At 41.8% G+C, this 13,757-nt stretch overlaps 1 protein-coding gene across 1 annotated transcript in view; it reads right to left on the bottom strand.

The window, feature by feature from the left end:
- LOC119416344 (cingulin-like protein 1) overlaps positions 1 to 12,212 on the bottom strand; it is a 29,337-nt gene extending 17,125 nt beyond the window's left edge. Inside the window, exons 1-13 of the mRNA XM_037683576.1 lie at positions 12,157 to 12,212; positions 8,055 to 9,032; positions 7,886 to 7,980; positions 6,443 to 6,548; positions 6,263 to 6,358; positions 6,013 to 6,161; positions 4,977 to 5,118; positions 4,661 to 4,873; positions 4,373 to 4,579; positions 3,534 to 3,638; positions 3,305 to 3,457; positions 2,952 to 3,122; positions 2,637 to 2,789 (exon numbers count right to left, since the gene is read on the bottom strand). Of these exons, the coding sequence (XP_037539504.1) occupies positions 2,637 to 2,789; positions 2,952 to 3,122; positions 3,305 to 3,457; positions 3,534 to 3,638; positions 4,373 to 4,579; positions 4,661 to 4,873; positions 4,977 to 5,118; positions 6,013 to 6,161; positions 6,263 to 6,358; positions 6,443 to 6,548; positions 7,886 to 7,980; positions 8,055 to 8,999 (2,535 nt within the window). The 5' untranslated portion in view covers positions 9,000 to 9,032; positions 12,157 to 12,212. The remainder of the gene's footprint in view (positions 1 to 2,636; positions 2,790 to 2,951; positions 3,123 to 3,304; positions 3,458 to 3,533; positions 3,639 to 4,372; positions 4,580 to 4,660; positions 4,874 to 4,976; positions 5,119 to 6,012; positions 6,162 to 6,262; positions 6,359 to 6,442; positions 6,549 to 7,885; positions 7,981 to 8,054; positions 9,033 to 12,156) is intronic.
- Positions 12,213 to 13,757: the final 1,545 nt, after the last annotated feature.

Raw genomic sequence — 13,757 nt, 5'->3', positions numbered from 1 at the left:
GTACATGCACTCTAACCCTTCCTGTGGACTGTAGGGGGGCCTGTGAGAACAGGTCTGATAACTTTTCGACAGTAAACAGAGCTTCCTCAGCTGATAGGCCACATCAACACTGGTGTAATGTTTTGTCATCAGCAGGACAAACGGTGCTGAAGAGTGTGACGCTGTGTCCACCGTTCTTTTCAGCACCGGTACAGTTCACAGGAAGGGTTAGAGTGCATGTACGAGCACATGGGCAGATAAACGCTTGGAGTAAAGGTGAGGAGGTATTTTTATGATAAAACAGTGAATACAATAAAAATGTCCAGTTTGACTTATTGTTGAGGGTTCTAATGTACAAAAAATATATTTTAATTGACGATGTGTGACAATGGTGTGTCAATATGGTCATTAATAAGTATTTTTACAAAATCTAAGTAAAAAAAAACTTGGAATAAAAAAATTAAAACACACAATCATAATAAAAAATGAAGTAGAATATATTTCTAGATATAACATAAATTATGTTGGAAACCACATGAATGAATACAAATTTAAAGTCGTTTAATAAAAAAAAAAACCACTCAACTATAACTCAATATTGTTTATATATCCCATGATTTGATATTTTTACCTAATGTTTGAAAACATAAGGAAACATTTACAAAAACAAAAAATTTAAAAGTCAACACAAAAGTAGAATACCACAAGAATTTTAAACTGGATAATAAATGATCCACCAGGATTGCTTTAAATTCATACACCAAAGTTAGTCATGGAGTTCCTCAGGGTTCAGTACTTGGACCAATACTCTTTACTTTATATATGCTTCCGTTAGGTAAAGTTATTAAACAGCATGGGATACATTGTCCTGAGCCTGGTTCTGCTAAAGGTTTCTACCTCATGAGGGAGTTTTTCCTTCCCACTGTCGCCTTCATGCTTGTTTAAGATGAGAGTTCTGTGATGGAGTTAAACTCAAAGCAGTCTGATCCTCAGATAAATAATGTTAACTTAAATTTATGTACATATATGTTTATGTTCAGTGCCTTGAGATGACTTCTGCTGTGACTTGGCACTATATAAATAAACTGAATTGAATTGAAATTGTACATATAAAAATATGCTCTGATTAGGAGTTGTGGTAGCTCGGTGGTCAGAGATGTGGTCTACAAAAAAGTTTTTTTTAATCTAACACAAAAAGCTGAAACAATTAGGTCAAGTTTGTATTTTGTTTCTTACTTATAGATTACTTTGATTTTAAATAAAAACTAGCATTCCTTGAAAAAAAAAGCTTAATATGTTATGCTAACGTTAAAAACAAAGATTTCCTGTTATCTCTTGTTTTCAGAGCATGTGTTGAGGGTGACCCTCAGCTACTACCACATCAAACTTTAGATCAGTATCTGTAAATCTGACTTTATTAAACAATATTACACACATTGTTATGTAAATGACTTTTCCACTTTTGTTTTGTTCTTGTGTTTAACTTGGTGATGTTAAGGGTTTCAGAAAAGGTGAGCTGCAAAACCATAAACATAAAATAAACTACTCACATTTTTCGCATATTCAGTTGTAAAGGCTCTTTAATACAACTGACGTAAACCTACGGCTTATTTATCCAAGGTGTAGCAGCATGCATAAGTCACGGTTTAATGCATACGTACCCTCGATGTGAGGGTCAAGGTTTGGTGCAACAGGAACAAGAAAAAATGGCGCGCACACACACAGACTTCTTTTAAACACACAATAACCTTCCCAGAATCACAGACAGTAAACCACTCGAGTTCGTTTAGAGGCTCTAAGGGTGCTGGTTGTGTGCAGCAAGGTAGGATTTGTCAACTAACTTCTATATAAGATTAAATAGTAAAAAAAGACAGATTTTATAATATATTTCAACTTAAACTAAGCAGTGTCCTACAGGCCAGGTGTAAAACAAAAAGGTGATTAAACTCCAAATGTAAAGGGGATTTGATTTTTGTTAATGAAATAGTGAAAATGTGTTCACGAGCTCACCGCTTCCACCCGAATCTTGACATTTTCAAGCTACAGAATTAGTAGAGATGTCAAAATACTAAAAGGACCAACGGGCCAATAAATACGTAACGTCTCACTTGATTTAAAAGCCATATAAAAATATAACAAAAGTCTGCAAAGACTTACATTTAGTCATTTGGAAACAACAGCCTTTATGAGAACACTGAATGAATAATGTAAGAATAAACTACACTCGTGTTAAAATAAAACTAGTTTGTTTTTTTCAATTATTATATAAACCACCTATAAAATACTTCTCACAACTGTCTACTGAAGACATTAAAGGTATTTTCTCTGTGCGTTTGATTTAATTTCAGTAAAGCCTTAGGATAAGTAAGTAAATTGATTATTGTCTTATTGAACTCATTTACTGTGTAATCTAGAATAAGGAAACAGAACTTATTAGTAAAGTGAGAGGATGGGATTAAATAAGTTTGTACTTCTTCTCACTCTTTTTTCAAACATGTTTTATTTTGTTTATCTTGTTACAATATTTATTTCTGTTTTTGTTTCTGTTATATGTTTGAACATAAAGAATAAAGAGTATTAGTGTGTGTTGCACACTAATACTCACTGTGTTGTCACATTTTATTCACATCCACGCAGTTATTTTAGTAAAACTTCACCTCCATGAGTTTGATCTGTCGCTCTCGCTCCTCCACCACGGCGGCGTTCTTCTCCTCCAGCTCCTCCACCCTCTGCTCCAGCTGCCGGCCCCTCAGCTGGGCCTCCTGCTGCTCCCTGTGGCACCTCCGCAGGTCCTCCTCCAGAGGAACGACCTGAGCAGAGAGAGCAGAGAGAAACTTGATGTCTGAATCATCAGGATGACGTGCGCCTGAAAACATCAGAGTTGATTTTATCTCGCACAAAACTTCACCCTCAAATCTGAAACTGGTTCAGGGTGACTACAAGCTGTATTTTCATTCTGATGAGTGCCGCACCTCTTCCTGCAGTTTTTTGGCTGCATGTCTGGCTTTCTCCAGCTCTGCCCCCTTTTCCTGCAGCTGTCTCCGCAGCTCAGCCAACTCCCTCTGACTCCTCTCTCTGGCCTCGTCGACCTGGTTCTGAAGCACATCTGTGGACGCCTCACACTCCTCCATGATATTAGTCATCTGACCGGGCAGATAAGCACAGGGCTCAGATAAGTTGACGACTTTGGACATATCAAGAGGCTGCAAGCGTACAAATCATCTGCTGTTTCTGCTGATTTTACTTCATGCTGAAGGAAACAGACGTCCAAACATCATCAGGGTCCAGAAATGTGCACGATAACCCAAAAACCAGCACCTCTCACCTTTCTCTGCAGTTGCTCCATCGCCCTGTCCTGCAGTCTCCTCTCATCCTCCAGCTCTGTTTTTGTCTTCCACAGCTCCTCCATTTGTTTCCTCTCCTCCTTGAGCTTCTCCTTTAACTCCCTGTGCTCCTGGTTGAGTTTGCTCAGCTTGCTCTTGAAAACGGAGAGGAAAGCATCAGTTTCCAAACCGACGTCATGCTGTTTATTCTGTGCGTGTGCATCTTGTTACCTGTGTGTCCTCCAGGCGAGAAAGCAGGGACTGGTTGGACTGACTGATCTCGTCCTCGTTCCTCCTCACGTCCTTCAGCGACTCCTCCACCTGGAGCTTTTCCCTCTGAGGAAGGAGAGGAGCAGGAAGCAAAAGCATCACATCATCCGTGACTGAAAGCATCTATATAAAAAAAGGCTTGGCATTCATTAGGGGTTGCAAACTGCCCAATGTATCTCATGTCAGTTTTAACTTTAGCTCCCTAAAAAATGCCTATAACGCCTTGAAAAGCAGCTGTTTTGATTCACATCTCTTACTGCAACACCAATATTTTAGCTCAGTATCTGTAAAGCTAAAGTTATAACCATTTACGTGTCGGCTAAGTGTGATTAGCTGTAACGGTCACCTTGCACTGGGTTAACTCTACAAGTTAATCAGTTGTTAATGCACATCCAGTGGTTAAATTCTGTGCATTTCATTAAAATCTATGGTTCGTCAGATATTATGCTAACAGACCAACAGACTCCAACATCTAATGCTAAAGTTTTCAGCAGAGAGCTTGTGCAATGCTCACAGCGTGAGTCTCATCACTGCTGCACCAAATTTTGGATCAATCACTGACTCACTTGTAGCCAATATTGTGTTTGCCGATGTTAGCTTGCTGCGGCGGCCATATTGAGTTAAGTTGGCTCCAAAAGTTAATCAGCTGAATGTGCAAATCCAATTATTACTTTCTGAAAGTTTCATTAAACTATGTCCACTAGTTTATGTGTATTTTGCTAAACACACACAAAGAAACAGAACATTCCACTATAATATAATAAAATAGTTTCAGGTGCTCTGTTTCTCCATGCCCCCACCTCCAGCTGCTTTGCTCTCTGCTCCATCAGTCTCTCTGTGGTTTTGAACTCCTGGATGGCCTGACTCAGCTGCTCCACCTTGTTGTTCAGTTCTCGGACCTTTCCCTTCAGATGGTCCCGCTCCTGGATCAGCTCCTTCAGCTGCAGCTTCACTGCACCTCTCTCCTCCTCTGCCTCAGCCTTCCCGTGACCCAGCAGAGCGTTGGTCTGCAGGACGGGATGAAGACGATTAAAGTCAAGATAAATCTGTCTCCAACCGTCTGCATCAGAGCAAATATTTCCCCTCACCTCCTTGGACTGCTCCAAATCCCTCAGCAGCTTCTCAAGCTCCTGTTCATATTCCTCCTTCAAAGCAGCCGTGTATTTATCGTGAGTCTCCACCTCCTCTTTCAGTGCCCCCTTCAGGGCGCTGAACTGCCTTTCTGTGTGGTGCAGCAGCTCCTCCTGCTCCTCCTTTATTTGTAGCATGTCCTGAAAGTCCATACGGAGCTGTGCCAGATCCTAACAGACGGCCATCAAACAGAAAAATCTCAAGTTGGGTCAAACTCTGTACAGCTGCTGCTGATTTAAAGTAAACTTTGTGGTTTGTGTGGTTTCATGTTACCTTAAGAAGGACTTCTTTCTCTGTGTTGATCAAATCTGTCTTCTTGGCTTGGTCCAACTCATCGTGCATCTCAGAGAGCTGCTGCTGAAGGTCTTTCATCTCGGCCTTAGATCTTTCTCTTTCCATCTTCATCTGATTCAGTCTGTTAATGTCACAAACAGATGGGGAAGTTAACCTAATGTGCATCTTTTAGGTATAGACCAGTGGTTCTCGAAGTTTTTCCATCAAGCCACCCCTTTGGAGAAAGAAAACTGTCCATGACCCATAAACAAAAAAAACTGTATTTTAAGCTGCTGTCAGACCTGAATAAGATTAATAAGATTAAACATCACAGTTCACCTGAACGAACAAAGCTTTTTAGCAGAGGCTTAGTTTGACGAGCTGGAGCACAGCTTTGAGTGGACATGCATGATTTGTGTTTTATATTGTTTGTATTTGGGTGTCAGAGCTGTTGCCTCTCAGCAAGAAGATTACAGGATCGCCTCCCAGACAACGTCTTTCTGGGTAATTCTCTTTTTTTTTCTTTACAGAACTAAAAACATGACTGTTTAGGTAAATTGGCTCTAAATTGTTGTCCCCAAGTGTGAGTGAGAGAGTAAATTATTGTCTCTGTGTGTCCCTGTGATGGACTTGTGACCTGTCCAGGGTGTCCCCCGCCTCTCGCACAGTGACTGCTGGTGATAAGCACCAGTGACCCCCAATGTACACGATGACCTACAACCTGGAATGTAGAAGGGGTTAAAGAAAATGGATGGATGGCGAATGTGTTGATAAACAGTATGTGAAAGGGTTTTTTATTGAGGATAGACCAATCGATCAACCAGTTTGAATCGTTTAATATATGTCATCTTTAAACAATCTGCAGTCGACCATGCATGTGCACGCCTGTCATTTACTAAGCAGGAAAATGAAAATGAGGCAGCAGCTGCTACAACCAGTACTAGCCCACAATTTAGTTTATTTAAATGACAAAGCTTTTCTCCAGTGCCTTGGCTCAGCAGAGCTTTACTGAATGAGCTGAAGTTTACGCCCTTACTCCTGTTTGGTGGACTGAAGTTCTGCCTCAGTTGCAGACAGCTTTTCTCTCAGTTTGCTGAGCTCTGTTTGACTTGTTGTCTTCTCCTCCTGGAGTTGCGTTTTCTCACTCCTCGCTTTTTCAAAAGCCTTGGCTAAAGTCATCTCATTCTGCACCGAAGGAAAAAACAAGCACAGTAATATATCAGTTACAGGAACAACAAGTGAGCTGGTACGAGATAAAGCAGGAAAATGTGGAGTTAACGTCCCACCTTGATCTCAGTTTCCAGTTTATGCTTTAATTGATCCACTTCTTTCTCCAGAGCTGCGTGTTTCTCCTGCAGGATACTTATTTTTGTTTCATGGTCCTATAAACAAAATCCAACAACACAATGTTATCAGGAGAATAAGTCCAAGTCAAATTATGTTGTCCCCCTTGGGAAATATCTCACTCTCTCCTCCTCCTCCACACTCTCAGCAGTTCTCCACTTCAGCTTGTTGATCTTCTCAAGCAGGAGTTTGACTTTTCTTAGGGTGGTGGAATCATCATCAGTCGTCCTGAGGAGCAAAACAACGAGCTCACAAACACAGTGATATGATAGAGAGAGGGCCTAGTGGTAAAGTTAAATTTTTTTCCAGCTTCTACTGTAAGTGAACATATTTAAGAGGAGTGCATGAGAAGATATGTACCTAAACTCCCCGTTGACCTTTTAGTGAGCAGATATTAGCACTGCTTCAACATAGCTCTCAAATCGGCACAAAGCAGGCCTTGGGATATGTTTAAATGTTTCCACATGAAGCAATTGTTTTATCAGTGAAAACACATTCATGCTTTGCATTCCTGACTACTCTGCACACTTCCAGAACTTCCAGCACACAGCTGGAACAGCAGCTGGATTCTGACCCCTCTGTACAGTCACTACAAACTCATCACCAATAAGAAGTTCAATGAGTGGTACACCGATGTCTCCCATGAGGATTTTGAACAGGGAACGTTTGTAGTTTTCAAGTGTAATTTTTTTTCTTGTCCGAGGCAGTGCCGAGTGACAGATCCTGGTGAGTGGAGAGAGCACTTTTATCCATGACCAGACACAATGGCAGAACCAGGAGTGGCCATTGGTGGCTTTGGTCACCATACATTAATCTTTGGTCACCAAACATTAATCTTTGGTCACCATACATTAATCTTTGGTCACCATACATTAATCTTTGGTGACATTACATTAATCTTTGGTGACATTACATTAATCTTTGGTCATATATATATATATATATATATATATAAAAGAATACAGAATGCCCCACGTTCTTTTGACATTTAGTTCTTGATGTTTTTACTTTATAATTGGAGTAACAATTTACAATCATTGTTCATTCAACAAGTATCAGCAAACAGGTCCCAACCATGATGCTTACTCTGCCATGCTGTACTTTCCCTGAGTTTTTCCTTTTCTAAACAAAACACCTATTTCAGTTCAACAAAATATTTTTCAATCCACTTTTGGCTTGACTCAAACTAACAGATGAAGAGTTTCAATGTTTTGTTGTTGTTGTTGTTGTTGTTGAAGCACAGAAAACAAGAGCCAGCATCTCGTTTAGCTAATCTCACTAAAGCCCACAGAACTACAAGTCATACCTTGTTGATCTACAGGAAGTTTGTGCAAAATGTCAAGACATAATGCAGAACACCAGTTTGTTTTTTTTCCTACGTGCACGGTTTGAGTTACATAACAAACAAAAAGATTAAACGTATTTTAGTGAGCTTTAGAGGTGCTGATGTGTGTATTGTCAAAAGACCTATGACCTGTTTCAACCCAAGAGTTGAAATGTTTTCTGATTATAGGCACAGGTGCACCTTAAATTGTAGGTTGAAAAATACGTACACATTTACTTACCCATTCTTCAGGTAAATGAAGAGTATTTGCTTTGCTGTGTCTTCAGGTGGATCTACTGAGAGCTCTTGCTGCCCTTTCAGAAGATCAGGAGTTACCTGGTTAGAAAACACATCAGCGAATAAACAAATCATGATAAATGAAAACTTTGCTCTGAAGACAAACTCTTTACCTGTGTGTCTCTGTCTTCAGATCCATCTGTTTGGTCAGCACGGGGCCTGAAGGTAGAGGGTTTCTCTGCTTTCTGAGCCTGTGTTGCAGTCTGCTGTAAAACCATCTCCTTGCCGTGATGATTTCTGAACAGTGCACCAGGCTGGTTCTCCTCCACTTTGTTTGTCAAGGTGGACTGTCCAGTGAGAAGTCGAGCTCTGGCCGACCCTGGAGGATAGACCCCGCCTGAGGTTTCTCCTCTAATGCCCTTCAGTGAGGAAGTTCTGCTAGATGAGGAGGACGAGGAGTCTGAGATGCGACTGCTGTCCACACTGCGGGACCGCCGACAAGCTTCTGGATCCAGTCTGCTCCTTGGACCCCTTCCTCTCCGCAGGCTGGTGTTGAACTGGCTTATCAGCTTCCCAACAGACATGATGGAGTCTGTGTTCACTGAATTTGGGGACTGTAAGTCAGCATGTCCACCTGAGGGAAGCATCTCGTTTTGGATCACCTCAGCTGGGTCTACTTCTGGACCCTCAGCAGGGAGAGGGATCCTTGGTTTGGCTACAGGAGGTGTGTGTGGCTGTCCAGACCCAAAAGCTGAGGCTGTTTGGAAAGGAGTGACACAGTTATTACTTTCAGACTCACAAGGTCTCAGGGTCTCTGGGTGTTTCTGATAATAAAACATGGAGGAATTTCCAGTTCTTTGTGTCTCAGACGGAGGCTGCCTTCCATCCACAGATCTTCTCACCACTCCTGGGTTGTACCCTGCCTGGTGAGTTATGACAGAAATGTCCTTGTGGTTCTCCTGGCAGGAACTATTCAAAACCACGTAGGGTTGACCTTGAATGCCCTGAACCTGCACCCTGACTCCAAACAGGTTGTCCTGGCTGTCTCTGGGACAGGGTGGTACCATGTAGCCCCTCCGCATCCTGACATCTGAGCCACTCAGGCTGCGAGACTCCATCCTGCCTCTGCCTCTGAAGGATTCGCTGATAATCTAAGGAAAACACAAATGTGCAAGTTAAACGGAGGCTGTGTGAGCTTGCATGGGAGGGTGAGTTGAAAACTGATGCATTATGATGGTACGGCTAAATAAAGTGTTTACAAAACACTGGAGCAGGGTTGGTGCACAAGGACAGACATCCTGAGAGCTCCTCTTGCAGCTGCAAGCAGCCAACGTAAAGACAGAATAAATGGACCCCGCTGAGAGGCTGATAATGCTGTGCAATGAAAACAGCTCCTTCTGTGTGCTAATGACAGGACACTACTGTCCAGCTCGGGCTGAAGCAACTGCATGACGACCGCAACTGGCCGAAAACACAGAGGTGTCGTCACCCACTTCATAGTATAGCACTAGAGGAATATGTTTGCCAACAAATACACTACTATGAGGCAGAAACGCCAGAACACAGGAGGTTTTGTGGAGAAAACAATCACGTATCATCTCAAGAGCCTCGTCCTGACACAATCCACGGAGAGAGGACGAAACCAGCAGACAGAGACAGAACTGAACTTATTTTTTAAACAACGTGAGAAGTAATGGGACTAAACACATTTCATTAAACATTTATATAAAGATAAAAAGATAGAAGATTAAATACCGCTGGAGATAATGAAGCCATCAGGTGATGCTGGCAAGTTAATAAGGAGCAGGAAAAAGATGGTAAAACCGGAGGCATAATAAGGATAACTGACTTCGCAATGAAAATACCAGTAAAAAACAAGAGCGAACAACTTAAGAGTTAACAAAAACACAAGAAATGAGACTCTAATATCAACAAAATAATGAGAGTTGATCACTAACCGAAGTAAACAGAGGTGCTAAACAAAGGAACAGTTCAACTCAAACAACCAGCATGCACACATCCAGAGGACAGACACTTTTATTATTTTATGACAGACGACAGCATTTAGATTTGGTACTAATAATTTTATAGACCCCTGGTTCTCAAACTGTGATACAAGTACATCTACCAAGAATCCCTCAAGTGATACCCAGAAGAAATAGTATCTTCTATTTACAAAATAAATAACAAGATGATTTACCATCTAATTTACCATCACGAGCTGAACAGTGACGTAAACCTAAAAAGCACAGAGAGCCAACAATTATGAGCAGTACAAGAAAATTACAATCTTTTGCTCCAAATGGAAACTTCTTGAATCAGAGGTAAAATAGAAAACATTTTAAGATTTCCTGTTGAAACTGAGGTGGATGACAGTTAAACAATATGCAAGTAGCTACATAAGCAGCACCAAAGAAATTAAAGCTGTCATTTCTAATCCAGGCCCGAAGCCTGGCCCGGCCCGACTCAAACTGGAGCCGAACCGGGCCATAATAATGTGCTGGATGGGCGGGCCAGGTCGGTGTCAGGCTTTTGATTGCATTAGCGGACGTGTGCGGCTGACGATCCAATTATATGGCAACATGGTTTGCCATACTATCACCAGCCACACAGGGTCATTTCACCGCGAGCTGACTGGCCTTGAAAGAGGTAAAATAAAGTTCAGTTAAGCTTCAGATGGGACTACCAGTACTGCCAGGAAGCGAGCCATTGCCCAAATGGACATTCAGCCTTCACTCAGTGGACGCGCGCAGTCGACGACCCAAACAGGTAAAGATTCCAAAGCAGACATGTCAGAGCATGGTCCATGTCTGAATAATGCAGAATGCAGGCAGAAGTAGGGCTTTAATGCACTTTGACAGTCATCAAAGGACTATCACCCCCTCAGCTCCAATCTTCTGCCCCTTTTATTCAACCGTGCGCGTCCGCCAACCGTTAATAACTATATTAGCAGTCAAAGCTTAATTAAAAATGTCAAGGGGGAGCTGGGGGAGTGTCGGGTTTGGACCTGTAATTACTGTTAATTCGTTGGATCGGGTGGGGTTCAAAAATGATGGCTACGGGATGGGGCCAGGTTGAGTCAGAATTTTTTGGGCCTAAGACAACACTAAAAGAAATCCCTACAGGACCTATTACCAACAAAATCCTAAAAAATGTGAGGAAATGTCATTCAAGTTATCCCAAGTTTGTATTCAGTTGTTTTGGGGCAGAGGAAGAAGCGAGACTGCGGTGTACTGTTCTCAATAATGAATGCACGATCCATCCAGCCTTCTGAATGAAGTTTCTAAAACATCAAACATCTGACATAAAAAGGCAAATAACTCTCATATTTAAGGTACACACACGAAGGCCTGATCAGATTTGACTGAGTGAGGGTGTCTCGTGGTGATAGCCGAAACATTTGATGATCTTTTGGTCCACTGCTGAAGATGTCCCAACATTCTAGTAATAAACCTGGACTTTTGATTGTTAAATGAGCTTAAATACAGATTCAAGGGTTGCATTAACGTACAAAAAACATATATTCCTGGTTGAAGATAGTTAATACAAGATTAGAAGCTCTGAAGATAAGAACCAGCTCACTGCAAGCCTACATGGAAAAAAATGTTTTAAAACGTTACATTCAACAGCATATAAGCAGATTATTGTTACACATTTTCTGCTGCCCTTGGGTCAAAATGATCCATGAGGCCTCTGAGGCCTCATGGATCATTTTGACCCAAGGGCAGCAGGAGGGTTAAACTTCAGTCCTGGTCCAGTGCTGCTCTTCTGACAATGTCTTATTGCACTTTACCGTATAAAATCCCTTTTGTCAGGCTATCTTTCAAACCTTGTTGTTTTCTCTACTTGCATTTTTTTTTTTTTCACCACAGTGCATCATCTAAATGCCACTGCTAATTTCAAATTATCCTTACAGTGACAATATGAGCACTCTAATTCTGGTAAAAGTAGCCTGACAGTTAGTATAACTCTTTAATCCAGTTTTAGAACCTCGTGAGGATATAGTTTTTCCAATATTCCAAAATTGAAGCTGTCAGAATAATTGTATATGTATTAGGGAAATGTCATTTTCATGTAGAAATCACTGGCCACTATTTCATTAAGTTCAACGAACAGAAAGCGCACACAACTGATGACAAAAATTTCCTAAGGCGTAACTGAGAGGCGGGCGGTGGATAAAACTTTATTTTTATTTACAAAGTTCCAGCTGAATCATTAAATATAGCCAAAGGTAACAATAAATCAACCCAGCAGTTGGGAATCGATGAGTCTTACCCGCTGTGTGTGTCCGCTGTTAGCGGTGAATCCTCCTCCTCTGACCGACAACACTGCTCGGTCTCCGGCTGGACTCCCTCTGTCTGCCTGCTCAGAGAGGCGGTCCTCTCAGAGGCGTGTCGTCACGTGACCGCAGCTCGGGATGACGTCACAGATCATCGTACCGATGCCATTCCGTCTGATGTCATAGATATAAACACTAGATGCCTCATTGGCTGATGCGGCGCAGGATTTTCGGCCGCCATCTTGAAACGGTCGTCCTTATTTGGTTAAAGCAGATGTTTCAGCACTTCGCAGCTATTTCTGTTTAGATCGACGGACTGTTGACGTCAGGTCTCGGGGGATAACTTTTCACAAGTAAGATGAACATATTATTGTTGGTATTTTGTGAATAGAATATTACTGTACTGTATTTATGTCCACCAGCTGTGATGTTCAGTGTAACACGGTGTTCAGCTGCAATGAAGCTGACTGAGATCTGATGACAGGAATATTTTGCTAACAAGCATACTCACTATTTCAGTAGCATTGGTTCATTATCAAGAGATATGTATCATAATTGGAGTTTTGTCTTAAGTTCTAGGAAATAAAAAAATAAAACTGGGGAGAATATAGGAAATAGAAAATAAGCTTGACCTCCTCTGTACAATGTTTTTGTGAAGACACAAATCTCCTGTTTTCATTTTGAAGGTTTCCCAAAGAACAAGATGTGAGGAAAAGGAGGAAGTATCTTTGAGGAGGATTCATCTGAGCAGTGAGAATTTTAAACTGGAGGATTTTGATCAAACTGATCAGACTGTCCGACTGAGACATGGTGTGGTACCATCGGTTCACCTTCAAGGAGTAGGAGCATCATTATAAGTTCATTAACGTTCATAAAGTTACATATTTCATTATGAGTCACAAGGTGAGACACCTCCATGTGTTTATATGAACAGGTAACTATAGACTGTAAAGTTCATATTCATTATGCTTTTTCATTTCAGCTTGAAAGAAATCCACAACCTCTCCTCCTCCACCATAACCCTCAGCACTGGCTCTCCTCAGGGATGTGTGTTGAGCCCCCTCCTGTTTACTCTGCTCACATATGATTGTGCAGCTACCCATCCAGGCTGTCACGTTGTAAAGTTTGCAGATGATACAGCGGTGGTGGGATGCATCACAAACAATGATGAGTCCAGCTACAGGCAGGAGGTGGAACACCTGGAGAGCTGGTGCAGAGAGAATAACCTTCACATCAATGTGAAGAAGACAAAGGAGATGATTGTGGACTTCAGAAGGAACAAAAACACCTACACCCCCCTGAACATAAGAGGATCTGCGGTGGAAGTGGTCTCCAGCTACAAGTACTTGGGTGTACACATGAATGACAACCTCAGCTGGAGCAACAACACCACCAGCCTGATCAAGAAAGCTCATCAGAGACTCTACTTCCTCAGACGGCTGAGGCGAGCTGGTCTGGGAAGCTCAGTCCTCACCTCCTTCTACAGGTGTGCAGTGGAGAGCATCCTGTGCTCGAGCATCAATGTGTGGCATGGAGGCTGCACAGCTGCAGAAAGAAAAGCTTTGCAGAGAGTGGTGAAGGCTGCACAGAAATCTGT

This window comes from Nematolebias whitei, chromosome 10, assembly GCF_014905685.2.
Source record: "Nematolebias whitei isolate Nwh7 chromosome 10, NemWhi1, whole genome shotgun sequence".
NCBI lineage: Eukaryota > Metazoa > Chordata > Actinopteri > Cyprinodontiformes > Rivulidae > Nematolebias > Nematolebias whitei.
The sequence above is the reverse complement of the archived record's forward strand: the minus strand, read 5'-3'. Positions and strand labels throughout refer to the sequence as shown.